This window comes from Pristis pectinata, chromosome 39, assembly GCF_009764475.1.
Source record: "Pristis pectinata isolate sPriPec2 chromosome 39, sPriPec2.1.pri, whole genome shotgun sequence".
NCBI lineage: Eukaryota > Metazoa > Chordata > Chondrichthyes > Rhinopristiformes > Pristidae > Pristis > Pristis pectinata.
This window is the reverse complement of record NC_067442.1, coordinates 3,440,451-3,460,923: the sequence shown is the minus strand read 5'-3', so window position 1 is coordinate 3,460,923 and position 20,473 is coordinate 3,440,451. Positions and strand designations below refer to the sequence as shown.

Below are 20,473 nucleotides of genomic sequence, written 5' to 3'. Positions count from 1 at the left end.
TGTGGGAGGGGGAGTTGAAGTGACCGGCAACGGGGAGACGCAGGTCGTGGTTGCAGACGGAGTGCGGGCGTCCTGCGAAACGGTCACCTAGTTACAGACAGAGTGCGGGTTCTCCTGTTGCAGTCTGAGGGGCAATGCATGTTTGCTTTTGATTTCAGTCATTCACCCTGTAACAGTCGTCCTTAGTCACAGATCAACGCAGCACGGATACAGGCCCTTCGGTCCAACCAGTCCGTGCCGACCACGGTGCTCACCCAGCTAGTCCCAATTTCCTGAGTTCGACCCTCCATGTACCTATCCAAGTGCTGCTTAAATAATCCTGTTGTACCTGCCTCACCCACTTCCTCTGGCAGCTCGTTCCATACACTCACCACCCTCTGCGTGAAAAAGTTGCCCCTCAGGTCCCTTTTAAATCTTTCCCCTCTCACCCTAAACCTACGCCCCCTGGTTTTGGACTCCCCTACCCTGGGAAAAAGACTGTTACCGTCCAACTTATCTATGCCTCTCATAATTTGACACACTCCTATAAGGCCCCCCATTCTCCCACCCAAGGAATAAAGACCCAGCCTGGCCAGCCTCTCCCGATAACTCAGGCCCTCAAGTCCTGGTGACGTCCTTGTAAACCTTCTCTGCACACTTTCCAGTTTAACCACGTCTTTCCTATAACAGGGTGACCAAACCTGCGCACAGTGCTCCAAGTGCGGCCTCACCAATAACTTATACAATGGCAACATAATGTCCCAACTCCTTTAACCAAATGCTCTGACCGATGAAGGCCAGTGTACCAAATGCCTTCTTCACCACCCTGTCTACCTGCGACGCCGCTTTCACCAAACTGTCCTCGTATTCCTCGGTCCCTCAGTTCCATTCCACTCCCATTCATAGTGCAGGTTTGACTAGTTTGACCTTCCAAAGTGCAAAATCTCCTCGACTCCTTGCTGCTCGATCCCTCCCACGTCAGAGACGGGAGGGTGAGGGACGCTAGTCAAGTCCTTCAGCAAAAGCACGGAGTGCCAGAAACACTCAGCAGATCGGGCAGCGTCTGCGGAGAAGGAAGCAGAGTCGACATTTCTGGTCTCCACCCTCTCTCTCTCTCTCTCTCTCTCTCCCCCCCCACACACAGGTTCGATGACCATCAACAACTTGGGGGTGTTGACGGAACTGTCGGAGTGCGAGGGCCACATCTTCCCTGTGGGTTACCAGTAAGTGTGCGACTGATACCGATCCGTCTGCTCGTAAGGGCTGGAGTAGCTGTGCTCTTCGTCCGAAGTGATCACTGCTCTTTCTCCGGCCCTTAACTGTTGACCCTCACTGGGGGACAGGTCCTCCTCTCTCTCCCCAGGGTGCTACTCTCACTGGGGGCAGGTTGCTCTGTCTCTCTGTTCCACCCCCCCCCCCCCCCCATGCTCTGTGGGAGGTCCACTGAAATAAGATATCTTTATTAGTCACACGTACATCGAAACACACAGTGAAATGCATCTTTTGCATAGAGTGTTCTGGGGGCAGCCTGCAAGTGTCGCCACGCTTCCGGCGCCAACACAGCACGCCCACAACTTCCTAACCCGTACGTCTTTGGAGTGTGGGAGGAAACCGGAGAACTCGGAGGAAACCCACGCAGACATGGTGAGAACGTACAAACTCCTTACAGACAGCGGCCGGAATCGAACCCGGGTCGCTGGCGCTGTAATAGTGTTACGCTAACCACTACACTACCGTGCCTGCACCGCCAATGGTACGTCGGAGGGCCACCACTGCGGGAGCGCCGGTCTCCGGGAGCTCGGGGTCCCTGTGCTCGCTGACCCCCTATCCTCGAGGTTAATGCCCCCCCTCTCTCCTTAATCCCTGCGCCCAGGTGCTCCAGGGTTTACTGGAGCACGACGGATGCCAGGAAGAGGTGCGTGTACCGGTGCAAGATCGTGGAGTACCATCCCCCGGCCTGGGAGAACGACATCAACGGCACGGACGACGGAGGCAACCACACCATCGTGCACAGTCCCAGCACCGCAGGTAGACACCGCGCAGCGCTGGGAGGGCAGAGGGTCCCCATCCGAACCTCCCCCTCCCGTGTAACCCAGCCCAGTGCCACTGGGAAGTGTACGGTCATTCACTGTGGTGGGAAGACTAAAGACGGAGACTATTTTCTAAATGGGGAGCGAATTCAGAAATCGAAGGTACAAAGGGGCTTGGGAGTCCCGGTACAGGATTCCCTCAAGGTTGAGTCAGTGGTGAGGAAGGTCAACTGGAATGTTAGCGTTCATTTGGAGTGGACTAGCATATAAAAGCTGAGGGTTTATGAGACATTGGTCAGACCACATTTGGAATATCGTGAGCAGTTTTGGGCCCTGTATCTGAGGAGAGGTGTGCTGGCCCTGGAGAGGGTCCAGAGGAGCTTCATGAGAACGATCCCGGGGATGAAAGGGTTATCGTGTGAGGAGTGTTTGATGTCTCTGGGCCTGGAGTTCAGATGAGGGGGGGGATCTCATTGTGAAAGCTCCCAGAAAGGCCTGGATGGAGTGGACACGGAGAGGATGTTCCCATCAGTGGGAGAGTCCAGAATCCGAGGGCACAGCCTCAGGATAAAGGGATGTCCCTTTAGAACTGAGATGAGGAGGAATTTCTTCAGCCAGAGGGCAGTCAGTCTGTGGAATTCGTTGCCACAGACAGCTGTGGAGGCCAAGTCATTGGGTGTATTGAAGGCAGAGATTGATGGGGTCTTGATCGGGAAGAGGGCAGGAGAACGGGGTTGATAAAAAATCGGCCACGATTGAATGGCGGAGCAGACTCGTTGGGCCAAATGGCCTCATTCTGTATCATTGTTTGAAACATCAGTATGTAGAGGTAGTACAAGGGAAAAGCAATAACAGAATGTAGAATAAAGTGTCACAGTTACAGAGAAAGTGCAGTGCAGGCAGACAATAAGGTGCAAGGGCCACGACAAGGTAGATTGTGAGGTCAAGAGTCCATCTTATCATACTAGGGGACTGTTCAATAGTCTTGTAACAGAGCTGTCCTCGAGCCTGGTGGTACGTGCTTTCAGACTTTTGTATCTTCTGCCCAATGGGAGGGGGGAGAAGAGAGAATGTCCTGGGTGGGTGCTTTTGATTATTTTGACTGCTTTTGCAAGGTAGTAGACACAGCCCAGCGCGTCACGGACACCAGCCTCCCCTCCTTGGACTCTGTCTTTACCTCTCGCTGCCTTGGTGAAGCAGCCGGCATAATCAAAGACCCCACCCGGATCATTCTCTCTTCTCTCCTCTTCCATCGGGTAGAAGATACAGGAGCCTGAGGGCACGTACCACCAGGCTCAAGGACAGCTTCTACCCCACTGTGATAAGACTATTGAACGGTTCTCTTATACGATGAGATGGACCCTGATGTCATGATTTACCTTGTTGTGACCTTGCACCTTATTGCACTGCACTTTCTCTGTAGCTGTGACACTTTACTCTGTACTGTTATTGTTTTTACCTGTACTACCTTAATGCACTTGTACTAACTCAATGTAACTGCACTGTGTAATGAATTGACCTGTACGGTCGGTATGCAAGACCTTTTCACTGTACCTCGGTAAAGTGCAGACAGGCAATAAGGTGCAGGGTCATAACGAGGTAGATTGTGAGGTCAAGAGTCCCTCTTATTGTACTAGGGGACCGTTCAATAGTCTTATAACAAAGCTGTCCTTGAGCCTGGAGCGTGTAGTTCTGGTCACCACACTATAAGAAGGACGTGCTTGAGCTCAAGAGGGTGCGGAAAAGATTCACGGGAGCGTTAAGCTGGAGGAGCTCAGCAGGTCGGGCAGCATCTGTGGAGGCAGAGGGGTGGTCGACGTTTCGGGTCGAGTCCCTGTGTTGGGACGGAGAGAGAGTGGGAGGGGAATGTTGCCATTGTACAAGACGTTGGTGAGACCACACTTGGAGTACCGTGCACGGTTCTGGTCGCCCAGCTATAGGAAGGACATCACTGAGCTGGAGAGGGGGCAGGAAAGATTAATGGGGACGTTCCCGGGACTGGAGGGCTTGAGTTATAAGGAGAGGCCGGACAGTCCGGGGCTGTTTTCCCTGGAGCGAAGGAGGCTGAGGGGTGACCTTATGGAGGTTTATAAAACCACGAGGGGCGTAGATAGGGCAGATGGTCACATCTTTTCTCTGTGGGGTTGGGGAGCCTAAAACTCGAGGGCACAGGTTTAAGGTGAGAGGTGAAAGATTTAAAAGGGGCAGGTTTTTCCACACACCGAGGGCAGTGGGTGTGTGGAACGTGGTTGAGGGGGCACACTATATTTAAAAGACACTTGGGACGGGTGCACGGACGGGAAAGGTTTAGAGGGATATGGGCCAAACGCAGGCATGTGGGACTGGTGTGGATGGGGATCTTGGTTGGCATGGACGGGTCAACGCAAGTCCACAAATCACTGCGCTTTTTTTTCTTTCTAGCGGGATCTTGCTGTGTGCCGGTCTTCCCCACCATGCGCGTGGTTCCGTGATTTCATGGGGTCGCCCTCCCCTGACCTTTTTCTCTCCCGCCCCCAGATACCAGCGAGGTGACGGAAGCAGCGGCCAAGAGTGGTCCCCAGGTGGGCTCGCCGGAGCGCCCCTTCCCTGGACAGGGCGCCGGCCCCCTGCCCCCGCCCCGCCCCGTGCCCTGCAGCCGCATCAAGGTGCCAAGCTACGGCGCGGCCAGCCGGTGGTCGTCGGGGAGCTCTCGGCCCCTGCCCTGTCCAGGTAAGTGCCCGTCGGGTCCGTGCTGAGCGTTGCACCGATCTACACCAGTCCAGTCCCTCCACATTCGGTCCGACTGAGGCACCTTCCTTCGCCGGATGTGCTACTGCTGGTCGCCCCGTTGCAGCAAGGTTGCGGTTGCCACCATTGCGGGAAGAGTGCAGTTGCCCTATTGCAGAAGAGGTTCACCAGGATGCTGCCAGGATTAGAGAGCTTTAGAACAAAGAACAGTACCATACCTCCTCTCCCCCTGCAGAGCAACAGCCTGGAGAAGGGGGAAGATGAGGTCTGGTGTCCTCGGCTAAGACCAGCAGCTCGCCAGCGTGCCCCGGGGGGTGGGGGAGGGAGGGGTAAAAGCTCTGGTGGTACACTCTGAGGCTTTTGTACCTTCTGCCCCAATGGGAGGCTGGTGGGGGGGGGGGGAGAAGAGAGGATGTCTGGGGTGGGAGGGGGTCTTTGATTATGCCGGCTGCTTTCGCGAGGCAGCGGGAAGTGTAGACGGAGTCTGCAGAGGGGAGGCTGGTTTCCGTTCCGTGTCCGTGACTCTCTGCGGTTTCTTGCGGTCCCGGGCAGAGCAGTTGCTGTACTGAGCCGGGATGCATCCAGATAGGATGCTTTCTGTGGTGCATCGGTAAAAATTGGTGAGGGATATTTCCAGCACTTCCTGACAGAACGTAGAACACTACAGCATAGTACAGGCCCTTTGGCCCACGATGTGCCGACTTTTTATCCTGCTCTAAGATCTATCTAACCCTTCCCTCACACACAGCCCTCTATTTCTCTGTCATTCATGTGTCTATCTAAGAGTGTCTTAAATGTCCCTAATGTATGTGCCCCACAACCTCTGCAGGCAGTGTGTTCCATGCACCCACCACTTTCTGTATAAAAAAAAAACTTACCCCTGACATCCCCCTTGTACCTTCCTCTAATCACCTTAAAATTATGCTCCCTCGTGTTAGCCATTGTCGCCCTGGGGAAAAAGCTCTGACTTGTCCACTCAGTCTATGCCTCTTATCATCTTGTACGCCTCTATCAAGTCACCTCTCATCCTCCTCCTCTCCAAAGAGAAAAGCCCTAGCTCACTCAACCTATCCTCATCAGACATGCTTTCCGATCCAGGCAGCATCCTGGTAAATCTTTTCTGCACCCTCTCTAAAGCTTCCACATCCTAATAAGATAACTTTATTAGCCACAGGTACATTGAAACACACAGTGAAATGCATCTTTTGCGTCGAGTGTTCTGGGAACAGCCCGCAAGTGTCGCCACGCTTCCGGCACCAACATAGCACGCCCACAACTTCCTAACCCGTATGTCTTTGGAATGCAGGAGGAAACCCACGCAGACACGGGCAGAACGCACAAGCTCCTTACAGACAGCGGCGGGAATTGAACCCGGGTCGCTGGTGCTGTAATAGTGTTACGTTAACTGCTACACCACCGTGCCTGTATGTCAGTGTATCCCTCCCTAAAACTTTCCAGTATTTAAGGCAGAGATTTGTTTTCAGTTGGTGGGGTGGGGGGGCAGCGTGAAAGGTTACTGGGAGAATGGGGTTGAAAATCAGCCCCTGTTTGAATGGCGGGGCAGCCTGGATGGGCCAATCTCACCCCGCTGTGCTCCCATCTCTCTGGTGGTCTCTCGCCTGCTCATCCTCGGGTCCTGCCTCTTTTGTGTCTTGCAGGAAGTCCGGCCTCAGTCTCCCACCACATTCTGACCGTCAGCGACCCTGCCGTCTCCCCCAGCCGCCGCTCGCTGGTGCCCCGGAGGCACGGCCTGGCCTCCCACCACTCCGCCCCTCGCGGGAAAGTGACTTCGCCCCCCCGGGCCACTGTCTCCGCCAGCAGGGCTCCCTCCTTCAGGGCTGCCAAGGAAGCCCCCCAGCTCCCTCACCGCTTGGGCGGCGGGGCGGCAGAGAGGCCAGGGGTCGCTGTCTCCTCCACGTCCTCTTCCTCTCGGCCCCACGCCGAGCTCAGGAGCCCGGGAGGGAGCCGCCGCCGGACCCCGTCTCCTTCCCCGGCCTCTGACCTCCCCCTGCAGAGCAAACGGTCTGGAGGAGGAGGAAGAGGAGGACGAAGAGGGAGAGGAGGAGGAGGAGGGGGGGAGCGGACAGGAGGTCCGGCGTCCAGCGGCCCGCCAGCGAGCCCAGGATCCTGGAGACCTTACGGACAGTTCGGGCCGCGGGGGGGCCGAGACCCCTGAGCTGGGACCCTGGGCTAGGAAGGTTCCCCCCGCCACCCCCTCCCCTCCCCTGCCCGCTCTCCTCCGCCGTCGAGCTCCTGGCCTCGCAGCTGGCCCGCGGCGGAGAGGAGGAGGAGGAGGAGAGGGGTGGCGAGGGGGAGGAGGTCAGCCCGCCACCCTCCCTCCTGGAGGACGAGGAGGACCCCGCCTTCGATGCCCTTGACGTGGACCTCGTCTCGGCACTGGCCAAGGGCGAGCAGGTGCTGGCCGCCGCCCCTTTCCGGGACCACCCGCTGCACCTGGCGGCGCAGATCGTGGTGGGTGAGGGCGGGGGCAAGCTGGAGGACGAGGAGGAGGACGAGGATGAGGAGGAGGATGACGACGAGGAGGCGGCCAACAGCTCCAGCGACGACCTGGACCAATACTACAAACTTCGCCCGCACGGTGGTGACCGAGGAGGTGATGGAGCAGCTGGCGTCCGAGTTGCTTCGCCCTGGACGGGAGGTCCCCCGCATCGACCAGCTGGACGGCGTGGACGACTCGGCCGACTGCGAGCCGGCCACACGGCCGGGGAGGGGAGCTCCCGAGGAGGAGGAGGAGGAGGAGGAGGGAGGAGAAGAGGAGGCTGGAGGAGGAGGAGAAGACGAGGCTGGAAGTAGCGAAGACCCCCAGCTCCCCTCCCCGGGCAAGGGAGAGGCGGAGGACGAGCTCAGCAACATCCTGCCCTCAGAGATCATGGACTTTGTCCTCAAGAACACCTCCGTCCTTCCTCCGCCTCATCCACCGCCCCCGCCTCCTCCCCCTCCACCTCCGGACCCCGGCGCCCTCCATCTTGGCTCCCCGAGCCCCCCCTGCGAGGCCTACCCGCCCCTCCCCGAGGCGCCGGCGGGAGCCGAGCCCCGCTTCCCTGAGCCCCCCCGCATCCAGCGGGTCTGCGTCTCTGCACCCGGCGAGGGTCTCCTCCTCCCACTGGGCGAGCGGGGGGGCTCGGCCGCCCCCTCCCCCGTCCTCCTCCTCGCCCCCCCGCCAGGAACCGAGAGGGACTGAAGTCCATCCCCCCCAGACCAAGCCTGCGGCCCTGGCCCCCGGGAAGCCCCCCGCCCTGCAGGTGCCCCTCCTCCAGCTGCCCAGGCCTGAGTTGCTCTACCTCAACCACGCCCCGGCCCCCCAGCAGGGCTACGGGACTGTGCTGGTGGCGCCCCCGGGACCCCTGGCCGTCCTGAGGCCGGAACTCCCCTCCCTGTCGCTGGGGGGGGCATCCATCCTCAACGTGGTGTCCGTCCAGCCCGGACCGGTGTTGGCCGGCACTCCCCTTGGCCTCGGGGGCTCCCACTTCCTCTCCCGGGAGTGCGGGGGTCCGGTGGGGAACCTCCTGCTCGGGGCCCAGGGCAAGCAGCAGCAGCCTCCACCCCAGCCCCTGGCCTGCCTGGTCCCCATGCCCCAGGGTCCTGTCTCCCGGCCCCTTTTGCGGCAGCCCGCCCCCTCCCCTGCGCCCCTCAAGCACGCCCTGCCCCCGCCTGACAGGGGGCCGCCCAAGAGGCAGAAGACCTCGCACCCCTGGCCCATCATGGCCGATCGCGGCAGTGTCTCGGATGAGGCTCCCAGGGCAGTGGCCCCGGCCTCCTTGGGGTGAGTACCTCAGGGGTTCTGTATTGGTTGGGGGGGGGGGTTTGTCGGCGGGGTGGGGGGGGTGTAGGGAGGGTAGTGGGTGTTCTGCAAGTGGCCCTCCCTCACAGAGCAGTCTGGGTCGTGCTTCCCTCCTCCCTCCTCACCACCCCCCCCCCCCCCCCAATCCCTCCGGAGGTCGGGATCGAACCTGGGCCACCAGAGCTGTGAACCAGCGGTTCTGCCTGCTGTGCCGCAGTGTTGTTCTAAGACAATACCACCATTTAGGATGTATCTCACACACCCCCCCCCGCCCCCCCGAGGGGCCAGTACTGTGCACGGTGCTCCTGGTGTGGACCCATCCAGAGTGGGGAGGGGTGCTGGGGGGGTGGAATTGTTTCGGGAACGTTTTTCCCGGGGAAGTTCCCGGGATGGGGAGTGCTGGAGGGCGAGATGGGAATCACCGCCCACCATTTCTGGAGGTCTGAGGGATCCCTGGGGTGGCCCACTGGAGAGAGCGTTTGCAGGGCTAGTATGGGAGGGATGGGCTGAATGGACGGGTGGGGCAGGGGGCTCCTGTCCTTGGATGTGACAGGATGAGGGACCTTGATCACTTGGTACTACTCTATACTGAGCCCATTTAGCCAGGACTAGCCCCCTTCCTCCCCCTGGGAAAAATGCCTCCATTAAATCTCCCCTTAACCTGCTTTACTCCCCCCCCCCCCCCCCCCCCCCGCTTGGCTGCTCCAGTTTCCCCTCGGAGATCTCTTCTATCCCTACCCGTGTCTTGACTCCCTCCCCTCGGTCATCCCGGCCCGGGATCGATGGCGTCCCGGATGCCCCCCCGCTGCGGTTGACCAGCGCATGGGGTCTCCAGTCCTCGGGGGCTTATAGGGGTCAGAGAGGCGCACAGCACGGAAACAGGCCCTTTGGCCCAACTAGGTCATGCCAGCCAAGATTCCCACTTACTGGCATTTGGCCCATATCCCTCTTAAACCTTTCCCATCCATGGACCTGTCCAGGTGCCTTTTAAATGTTGTTAATGTACCTGCCTCACTCACTTCCTCTGGCAGCTCGTTCCACATATGGACCACCCTCTGGGTGAAGAAGTTGCCCCTCAGGTTCCTATTTAAATCTCTCCCCCTCTCACCCTAAACCTGTGCCCTCTAGTTCTTGATTCCCCAACCTTGGGGGGAAAAGACTGTGCACATTCACCCTATCGATGCCCCTCGTGATTTTATACACCTCTATAAGGTCACCCCTCATGCTCCAATGAATAAAGTCCCAACCTGCCCAATATATCTCAGTCCCGGCAACATCCTTGTAAATCTCCCTCTTTTCAGCTTAACAGCATCTTCCCTACGGCAGGGCGACCAGAACTGAACACAATATTCCATATGTGGCCTCAGCAATGTCTTGTACAATTTCAACGTGAAGCCCCAACTCCTGTGCTCTGCCCTGGCCAGCATACCAAACGCCTTCTCCACCCCATTTGTCTACCTGTGACGCCACTTTCAGGGGACCATGTACCTGTACTCAGTTGGGATCTGAACAGAAGGGAGTGCAAATCTGTGTATGTGTGGTAAAGAGGCCTCCCAGTCAGGGAAACGAGCAGTGCTATTGGGGATCCGAGAGCGCTGAGCAGTGATCCTAAAATGTTACCGCCCCCACAGGAATGGCCGTGTACGGATCAAAACACCAACCATCAGAGCCACCTTGGACCTGGATCGTGTTGAAGATTTGCACTCTGGAAACTCGTACGTATCTATTTTTTTTTTGGGTGTTTACTTTGTTCTTTCCCCTGATTTTGCACCCCTTCCTATCTGATACTCTAGTGGCCCCTTGGTGTATGGGGGGGGGAGATGGGGGGGAGGTTGAGCCTCCTCTTTAAAACGCTGAGGGGAAGGCAGTCCCATGGGGCAAGTTTCACAGATCCGGGTCGACACCCTTCATCTGTGACACAGCAGGGAGACAGGCCTTTTGGCCCAACTAGTCCCTGCCGGCCAAGATTCCCATCTAAGCCAGTCCCATGTGCCTGCGTTTGGCCCGTATCCCTCTGAACCTTTCCCATCCACGGACCTGTCCAAGTGTTGTTAATGTACCTGCCTCACCCACTTCCTCTGGCAGCTCGTTCCACGTACGGACCACCCTCTGGGTGAAGAAGTTGCCCCTTGGGACCCCTTTAGATCTTTCCCCTGCGCCCTTGAGTTTTAGACTCCCCCTACCCTGGGGAGAAGACTCTGCCCGTCCACTTATCTATGCCTCTTGTGGCTTTATAAACTGCTCCCCCTCGACCACCTCCACTTTTCTAGAAATCAGGAGAGGGGACTTAGACCCCAGTCATGGTGACAGATTCGCGAGTCGGGGGGGAAGTCCTGTGGGCGGTGGTGCTCCCCTGCCCCTTGTGGGGGAGAGGGGGGGGGGGGGTTTGGGAGGTGCTGTCGGAGTAGCCCGGGCGAGTGACCGCGTTCTGTAGAGAGTGCACACTGTGGGGCTGGTGGGGTGAGGGAGGGGGGATGAGGGGTGGGAGGATGGGGTGGGGGTCGAACGAATGGGCTGCTCTGTCCCAGACGGTGTCGAGCATCTCGGGAGCAACTGCGGTGTGCGGTTGGGTTGGGGGTGGGGGGGCCTCCCCACTGAATGCAGTGCCCTCACACCCTCTCCCTCTCCCTCCCCAGGCCGCAGCAGGGCCAGGAGCAGTCCGTCCGCCTGTATGAATCGTCGGCCATGCGGGACGTCACCAGTCGCCACAGCAACCGCCGCAGTCTGCCCCGGGACTGGACGCGGGCCACAGGTCAGCCTGATGTGGGTGGGGAGGGAGGGAGGGGACCTACCTGTGAGCCCCCCTCCCCTCCCCTCCGTCTCCTGTGAGCCCCCCTCCCCTCCCCTCCGTCTCCTGTGAGCCCCCCTCCCCTCCCCTCCGTCTCCTGTGAGCCCCCCTCCCCTCCCCTCCGTCTCCTGTGAGCCCCCCTCCCCTCCCCTCCGTCTCCTGTGAGCCCCCCTCCCCTCCCCTCCGTCTCCTGTGAGCCCCCCTCCCCTCCCCTCCGTCTCCTGTGAGCCCCCCTCCCCTCCCCTCCGTCTCCTGTGAGCCCCTCCTTGCCCCACGAGCGACCGCTGCTTCCTCCCCTCACATCCCTGCCCTCCTCTTCCCAGCTGCCGAGCTAAGCTCGGACGAGGACTCTCTGCCCTCATATCATCACGAGGAGGACGAGGACGAGGAGGACGAGGACGAGGAGGAGGAAGATGAGGAGGAGGACGAGGACGAGGAGAAGGACAAGGAGAACTGGCAGGAGACGGAGCCGCAGCGCAAACATGGGCCGCACCTGCGGTTCGAGATCACCAGCGACGACGGGTTTGCGGTGTCGGCGGACAGCATTGACGGTGAGCGCTTGGTGGGATCGGCGCAGGCGGCTACCTGACCGTCAGCACGGACTTGATGGGCCGAACGGCCTGTCTCTGTGCTCCTCCGTCAGCTGGGGTTGGGGACACCCCACGAATCCAGGGAGGAGCGGCAGCGAGGAGGGAGTGCCGCGCTGTGGGAGGGGGCAGTGAGGAGGGAGGGGAGGTGCCTAGATTTGGTATCTTGCATCCCTTGCTTTCAAACTGCGATTGGAAAAACTCGATTGAAATGTTCCTTTCTCTCCCAATCTTCCCTCCTGTTCACCCTCCCTGGATCCCCGCCCACCTATCCCGTCCCCAATTGTACCCCGTCTGTGTGTGTGTGTGTGTGTTCATGCATCTCTTTGTACCCCCTCTGTGTGTGTGTGTGTGTGTGTGTTCATGCATCTGTTTGTACCCCCTGTGTGTGTGCGTGTGTTCATGCATCTGTTTGTACCCCCTGTGTGTGTGTGTATATCTGTCTGTGCACTGTGTGTGCCTCCTGCCTCCTGTGCACCCACACCATGTTTCTGCCCTCCCCTTGTACAGTGGCGTGGAAAGCCGTGCTGGACAAGGTTTTGGAAGCTCGGGCCAGCACTCGCCTCAAGCAGATCTCCTTCGCAGGTGAGTGGACACTGTCGTCCCTGTAACCTTGGACCCTCTCCCTCCCCCTGCCCCCTCCCAGTGCAGCCAGGCGCCCACTCCCTCAGCCTGTCCCTGCACATTCGAGTCGCCATCCCAGACCGTGACGCAGCCGTTCAGGACACTTCCAACAGCACATCTGTAGAAGTTTAAGTGTTCAGTGACAAGCCAGACACGCCAACAAGCACACAGATGCAGACCCTTATTGCGGGATGGGACCCATGCAGATACATGCGCGTACACAGACAGACGCGCGCACACACAGACAGACGCTCGCGCACACACAGACAGACGCTCGCGCACAGAGTTATACACACAGTTGTGCGCCCTCTCTCGCGCAGTTATGCCCCCTCGCGCCCTCCCACAGACACTGGTGTGGAGGAAGTCAAGGTGCTGACGTGACCCTCAACTCCTCTCGATGTCCCTCCATCTCCCCCCACCTCACTGGGGCTGCCGTGCTGTGTTGCAGGTATGAGCGGCGTCCGGTGCCTGGGTCTGACCCACGATGCGGTGCTCTTCCTTGTGGAGCAGCTGCTCGGGGCCAAGAACTGCCGCAAGTACAAGTTCCGCTTCCACAAGCACGCCGACGTGGACGAGCTCCCCCTCAACCCCCACGGCTGCGTCAGGGCGGAGGTCGGCTCCAGGTACGGGGGTCGGGGGTTTGGGGGGCGTTGGAGGGCACGGGACAGGGTCTGTGTCTGCGATTTCCCCACACGGTGACGGGACGGGGTCTGTGTCTGCGATTTCCCCACACGGTGACGGGACGGGGTCTGTGTCTGCGATTTCCCCACACGGTGACGGGACGGGGTGTGTGTCTGCGATTTCCCCACACGGTGACGGGACGGGGTGTGTGTCTGCGATTTCCCCACACGGTGACGGGACGGGGTGTGTGTCTGCGATTTCCCCACACGGTGACGGGACGGGGTGTGTGTCTGCGATTTCCCCACACGGTGACGGGACGGGGTGTGTGTCTGCGATTTCCCCACACGGTGACGGGACGGGGTGTGTGTCTGCGATTTCCCACACGGTGACGGGACGGGGTGTGTGTCTGCGATTTCCCCACACGGTGACGGGACGGGGTGTGTGTCTGCGATTTCCCCACACGGTGACGGGACGGGGTGTGTGTCTGCGATTTCCCCACACGGTGACGGGACGGGGTGTGTGTCTGCGATTTCCCCACACGGTGACGGGACGGGGTGTGTGTCTGCGATTTCCCCACACGGTGACGGGACGGGGTGTGTGTCTGCGATTTCCCCACACGGTGACGGGACGGGGTGTGTGTCTGCGATTTCCCCACACGGTGACGGGACGGGGTGTGTGTCTGCGATTTCCCCACACGGTGACGGGACGGGGTGTGTGTCTGCGATTTCCCCACACGGTGACGGGACGGGGTGTGTGTCTGCGATTTTTTTTTTTCCCCCCCCCCCCCCCCCACACGGTGATGGGACGGGGTGTGTGTCTGCGATTTTTTTTTCCCCCCCCCACACAGTGATGGGATGTGGTCCATGTCAGCGACACCCCCAACGTGGTGACGGGACGGGGTCTGTGTCTGCGACTCTTACACTTGCCCCCCCACTGTGACAGGACGGGGTCTGTGTCTGCGATTTTTTTCCCCCCCCCCCACACAGTGACGGGACGTGCTCCATGTCAGCGACACCCCCAACATGGTGACGGGACGGGGTCTGTGTCTGCGATTTTCCCCCACATGGTTACAGGACAGGGTCCGTGTCTGCGACTCCCCGCCCCAACAGAGTGACGGGACGGTGTCTGCATCTCCTCCCCGCAGCCCCCCCCCCCCACACATTCTGACGATCACTGCTCTATTCCGATCCCTTCCTCTTGCTTCCACTTCTCAGGAAGTCGACCTTTGACATGTTCAATTTCCTGGCATCCCGGCACCGGAAGCTGCCGGAGTACGGATTGATGGACGAGGAGGAGGATGAGGTTCACTTGAAATCGGCAAGGTACATCAGGGCGACGGCGCGCACTGCCCGTGGTCGATCGGAGCAGCGGGGATCTCACACAGCGCCAACCCCCTTCCCTGTGTGACTAGTGGTCCCGCACTGGTAGTGTTACTCTCCTGCCCTGCCTCAAACTCCTGAGGGGGTCACGGAGACGGGGAGAAGTGTAGGGGCTGGAGGGGGGGGGTCACGGAGACGGGGAGGGGTGTAGGGGTGGGGGGGGGGTTGTCACGGAGACGGTGGGGGGGGGTGGTCACGGAGACGGGGAGGGGTGTAGGGGCCGGGGGGGTTGTCATGGAGACGGGGAGGGGTGTAGGGGCCGGGGGGGTGGTCACGGAGACGGGGAGGGGTGTAGGGGCTGGAGGGGGGGGGGGTCACGGAGACGGGGAGGGGTGTAGGGGTGGGGGGGGGGTTGTCACGGAGACGGTGGGGGGGGTGGTCACGGAGACGGGGAGGGGTGTAGGGGCCGGGGGGGTTGTCATGGAGACGGGGAGGGGTGTAGGGGCCGGGGGGGTGGTCACGGAGACGGGGAGGGGTGTAGGGCCCGAGGGGGGTCACAGAGACGGGGAGGGGTGTAGGGGAGGGAGGGGGTCACGGAGACGGGGAGGGGTGTAGGGGCTGGAGGGGGTCATGGGTAGATGTGTAGGGGCCAGAGGGGGTCACAGAGATGGAGACGGGGAGGGATGTTGATGGATTTATACGCAGTCTGTGAGCGGACATATAAGGGGTCCCGGACACAGTGAGGCAACTGTCACTTGGGGAGAAGGGAGAGTTTGGAGAGAGCTGGCAGGTGTAGGGGAGAGAGAGCTCCACAGTGACCACCACCAGCCCCCCCAGCAAGCAGGGCTGTGGGTGGGGGTGGGGGTTGTTGCCAGGGATAGACCGACTGCGTGCCGGGGGACAGAGAGACTCAAGTGTTCCTGCTTGGTACCCACAGGCGAGCGACCAGCATGGATCTGCCGATGGCCATGAGGTTCAGGCACTTAAAGAAGACCTCCAAAGAAGCCGTGGGCGTCTACAGGTGAGTGACTGGGACGTGGCCGTGTCTCCCCCACCCCCCTTCCCCCCCCCGCCCCGACCCCTCCATTGCCGTCAGACGCACACGGCGGGACGGACCCTCTGCTGAACGGCTGTGTGCTCCTGATCTGTCCGCAGTCTGCTAACTGTCTCACTCTGCTCTTTCCTCTGCTTACTCTCCCTCTGCCCCTCACACCCCCCACACTCCCCTCCTCCCCGTTCCTGCCCCATGTCCCCCCAACCCCCTGCTCCTCCCCCCACTGCTAATCTTTTCCCATGCCTCCATTTCCCCCTGGCCCCCTCCTCTCCCCTACACTGTCCCCCCTTCCCGCCCCACTTCCCCTACACCTCCCCCTTCCCCCCCTTCCTTCCCCTTTTCCCCCCTCCCACTTCTGCCCTCCTCTCCCACTTCTGCCCTCCTCTCCCCCCACCCCCTTTCACTCCACACACACACACACACACTCCCCCCCCCCCCCCCCCCCCCCTTCCACAGGTCTGCAATTCACGGCCGGGGTCTGTTCTGTAAGAGGAACATTGACGCCGGCGAGATGGTGATAGAATATTCCGGAATCGTCATTCGATCTGTGTTAACGGACAAGCGGGAGAAGTACTACGACAGTAAGGTAACCGACTCTGAGCGTGCGGTGTGTCCGGGGTCCCGGTCAGTGATGGTGCTTGGGATGGTTCTTCAGCGCACGAGCGGGGATCGAAAGGTCAGCAAGCGTCTGACAGCAGTGGGAACGCTGCACAGTTCCGGTCTCCGTATCCCTGGGTCAGACCCACACCGGGAGCACCGTGCACGGTTCCCGGTCTCCGTGTCCCTGGGTCAGACCCACACCGGGAGCACCGTGCACGGTTCCCGGTCTCCGTGTCCCTGGGTCAGACCCACACCGGGAGCACCGTGCACAGTTCCGGTCTCCATATCCCTGGGTCAGACCCACACTGGGAGCACTGCACAGTTCCCGGTCTCCGTATCCTTGGGTCAGACCCACACCGGGAGCACCGTGCACAGTTCCGGTCTCCGTATCCCTGGGTCAGACCCACACCGGGAGCACCGTGCACAGTTCCGGTCTCCGTATCCCTGGGTCAGACCCACACCGGGAGCACCGTGCACAGTTCCAGTCTCTGTATCCCTGCACTGATCCCTGTGGTACACCACTGGTTGGAGACCTCCAGTCGGAAAGGCATTCTCCACCACTGCCCTCTGCTGCCTACCACTGAGTTCTGTATCCAGTTTGCCAACACGTCCCAGACCCCCAGAAGAAAAGGGATGGTCAGCGGGTTGACCTGTGGAATGGCAGAGGTGACGTTCCCCGTGTGGGGAGACCAGAGCCCGGGGCTGCTGATCGAGGCCTGTCACTGATGTTTCCCAGGCACAGCTCTGGGCGGGCTTCCTCCCCTCCCATGTGAGTGAGGGGGGACGTGGACCCTGCTCCCACAGCGAGGGGGGAGGGGTTTGTGGGGATGATGTGGATGGGGGAGCAGGAGGGTGCTGGGACCTTGGAACAGTTCAGTCCCTGTTTTCTCTGAATCCTGCATCTCATTCTCTCTCTCTCTGCCTCTATGTCTCTCTTGCTCCCCTCCAATGTGCCTCTCCCCCCCTCGATCTCTGTGCCTCTCCCCCCCCCGATCTCTGTGCCTCTCCCCCCCCTCGATCTCTGTGCCTCTCCCCCCCCTCGATCTCTGTGCCTCTCCCCCCCTCGATCTCTGTGCCTCTCCCCCCTCCTCGATCTCTGTGCCTCTCCCCCCTCCTCGATCTCTGTGCCTCTCCCCCCTCCTCGATCTCTGTGCCTCTCCCCCCTCCTCGATCTCTGTGCCTCTCCCCCCTCCTCGATCTCTGTGCCTCTCCCCCCTCCTCGATCTCTGTGCCTCTCCCCCCTCCTCGATCTCTGTGCCTCTCCCCCCTCCTCGATCTCTGTGCCTCTCCCCCCTCCTCGATCTCTGTGCCTCTCCCCCCTCCTCGATCTCTGTGCCTCTCCCCCCTCCTCGATCTCTGTGCCTCTCCCCCCTCCTCGATCTCTGTGCCTCTCTCCCCCCCCTCGATCTGTGCCTCTCTCCCCCCCCCTCGATCTGTGCCTCTCTCCCCCCCCTCGATCTGTGCCTCTCTCCCCCCCCCTCGATCTGTGCCTCTCTCCCCCCCCCTCGATCTGTGCCTCTCTCCCCCCCCCTCGATCTGTGCCTCTCTCCCCCCCCCTCGATCTGTGCCTCTCTCCCCCCCCCGATCTTGCCTCTCTCCCCCCCCTCGATCTGTGCCTCTCTCCCCCCCCCTCGATCTGTGCCTCTCTCCCCCCCCCTCGATCTGTGCCTCTCTCCCCCCCCCTCGATCTCTGCCTCTCTCCCCCCCCGATCTCTGCCTCTCTCCCCCCCCGATCTCTGCCTCTCTCCCCCCCCCGATCTCTGCCTCTCTCCCCCCCCCGATCTCTGCCTCTCTCCCCCCCTTCGATCTCTGCCTCTCTCCCCCCCCTCGATCTCTGCCTCTCTCCCCCCCCTCGATCTCTGCCTCTCTCCCCCCACCCACAGGGGATCGGCTGTTACATGTTCCGCATCGACGATTTCGAGGTGGTGGACGCCACCATGCACGGCAACGCTGCCCGCTTCATCAACCACTCCTGCGAGCCCAACTGCTACTCGCGGGTCATCAACGTGGAGGGCCAGAAACACATCGTGATCTTCGCCATGCGCCGCATCTACCAGGGCGAGGAGCTCACCTACGACTACAAGTTCCCCATCGAGGACGCCAGCAACAAACTGCCCTGCAACTGCGGAGCCCGCAAGTGCCGACGCTTCCTCAACTGAGGGGAGGGGAGGGGGGGGGGGGGGTGCTTCCCCGGCCGGACCACCCCACCACCTCGGAGGGCGTCCGCGTGAGGTGCAGAGGGAGCGCCGGTTCCCCATGATGCCCATGTGCCCCACCTCGCCCAGGGTTTTGTGTCCGTCCCCCCCCCCTCCCCCCAGCCCCCACCCCTCGGATGTTTGGCATCTTCCTTTTCCGACCTCCACGGCAAGTGGGGGTGATTCCCCCTCCTTCCGCCGGCTCTGGGTCTGTCTCCCCCCCCCACCCCAGTCCGAAGCCGTTGTGGGTGGAGGTGATGAGATGGGGGAGGGGAGGGCACAGCAATGGTTGCAGGCTGGATCCTAACAGTCCCCTCCCCTCCCTCCTCTCCCCCTCTATCCCTCTGCTCTTCCCCTTCACCTCTTCCCCCTCCCTCCCTCGTCTCCCCCTCTACCCCTCTGCTTTCCCCTTCTCTCTCCTCTCCCTCTTTCCACCCTCTCTCTCTGCGCCCCTCCCCGCTCTCTCTCTCTGCGCCCCTCCCCGCTCTCTCTCTCTGCGCCCCTCCCCGCTCTCTCTCTCTGCGCCCCTCCCCGCTCTCTCTCTCTCTGCGCCCCTCCCCGCTCTCTCTCTCTCTGCGCCCCTCCCCGCTCTCTCTCTCTCTGCGCCCCTCCCCGCTCTCTCTCTCTCTGCGCCCCTCCCCGCTCTCTCTCTCTGCGCCCCTCCCCGCTCTCTCTCTCTGCGCCCCTCCCCCACACACCCACCCTCTCCTAAGTGTCTGGGATGGGGGATTGGGAACAAGACGCTCTCCTTGTGACCAGCGGCGAGAGTCTGCATCGGGAGAACTGCCCCATCCATCGCCCACCCCCCCCCCCAGCCATTGACGCTCCCTCCCTTGGGGGAGGGGGGGCTCTCGCCCAGACCACCACAGCCACCCCCGCCCCGCAGAGTGCGGGAAGACTGCACGTCACCACCACCACCCCCTCCAAACTCCCAACCCTCCCGAGGTGGGCAGTCAATGCCACTCTCCCGGGGCACCAAACCCTATACGTGACAGGACCGGAGGTCTCCGCTGCCTCAGTCATGTTCCAAACCTCTCATTTCCTCTTGTTTGAGAATCGGGGAAAAATAACTTGCTCTAACTTTCTGTAAAAAAAAGCCTAAGTTGTACATATGTGTACAGATATTTCTAAAACTCCCTTATTTTCTATGCACTTTTTTATTTAAGAAATGGTTTCCTTAATAAAGATGTTAAGTTGTTCAGAGTTACATGAGGTAACATCGTGGTCATTCGAATTGTGATCCGGCAGGAGCGCCCTTCTGTGGCGTAAGCTGCTGGGAATGTCGCCGGGAGCCTGGCGTTGGGAACACACGGCGTTTCCCGACACCGGAGCTCGGCGCTCCACTCGAATCCCATCCCCTGGTCACACCAGGGGGTACTGGGGCACGTTGACCCCTCCACCCCCACCCCCCCCCAGGCCTTGCTCACAGAGAGCAGGGGTTGGGGAGACCAGAAGGGGGCGGATGGGGTGACAGAGACGGGGAAGGGTGTATGGGCTGGAGGGGGTTCATAGAGACGGAGAGGGGTGTAGGGGAGAGAGGTTACAGAGATGGTGAGGGGTGTCAGAGCCGGAGGGGGTCACAGAGACGAGAGGTGTAGGGGAGGGAGGGGGTTACAGAGACGGGGAGGGGTGTAGGGGAGGGAGGGGGTCACGGGGAGGGAGGGGGCTCATGGGAAGCGGTGGAGGGGCCGGAGGGTGCCATAGTAATCAGGCCCCTCGAGTGTGTGTGTGTGGAGGAGGGCTGGGGGTAGGCGATCCCCAGAGGCTGGGAGCAAAAGGTGCCAGTGGCTCCCTTGCCCTGCATCTGATCAGCGTGCAGTCTCGCGCTGATGTGCAGGACCCCAACCGTGTCTCGCGTATGGTCTGGGAGTGGCTGTTGCTTATCCCTGTCGTACACTCGCACTTGCACTGTATCTCCCACTCCCCCCCCCCCCCGTCTCTTCCTCCCGCGCCCCCCCGTCCCTCCCTCTCCTGTGTCTCCGTTCGGTCTCCCGTCCACCCCCATCCCCTCACTCCCTTTCTTCCCCCCCCCCCCCCAATCAGAGAAGGGGTAACTGGGGTGGCGGGGTGGATAGGTTCCCCTAAGGATCAGTGCAGTCGCCAACTTGTGTCATCACTGGAGATGGCCGCAGTCTTAAGTGAATACT

General features: G+C 60.8%; 1 protein-coding gene across 1 annotated transcript in view; it reads left to right on the top strand.

Moving 5' to 3' along the window:
* The window catches only part of LOC127587171 (histone-lysine N-methyltransferase 2B-like), a 77,996-nt gene extending 58,405 nt beyond the window's left edge, over positions 1–19,591 (top strand). Inside the window, exons 27-42 of the mRNA XM_052045364.1 lie at positions 1,124–1,202; positions 1,853–2,007; positions 4,527–4,718; positions 6,395–6,898; positions 6,931–7,457; positions 7,582–7,821; positions 7,922–8,520; positions 10,170–10,253; positions 11,175–11,290; positions 11,650–11,877; positions 12,424–12,498; positions 12,986–13,160; positions 14,373–14,480; positions 15,415–15,498; positions 15,988–16,117; positions 18,015–19,591. Coding sequence (XP_051901324.1) covers positions 1,124–1,202; positions 1,853–2,007; positions 4,527–4,718; positions 6,395–6,898; positions 6,931–7,457; positions 7,582–7,821; positions 7,922–8,520; positions 10,170–10,253; positions 11,175–11,290; positions 11,650–11,877; positions 12,424–12,498; positions 12,986–13,160; positions 14,373–14,480; positions 15,415–15,498; positions 15,988–16,117; positions 18,015–18,290 — 3,572 coding nt within the window. The 3' untranslated portion in view covers positions 18,291–19,591. The remainder of the gene's footprint in view (positions 1–1,123; positions 1,203–1,852; positions 2,008–4,526; positions 4,719–6,394; positions 6,899–6,930; positions 7,458–7,581; positions 7,822–7,921; positions 8,521–10,169; positions 10,254–11,174; positions 11,291–11,649; positions 11,878–12,423; positions 12,499–12,985; positions 13,161–14,372; positions 14,481–15,414; positions 15,499–15,987; positions 16,118–18,014) is intronic.
* The last annotated feature ends 882 nt before the right edge of the window (positions 19,592–20,473 follow it).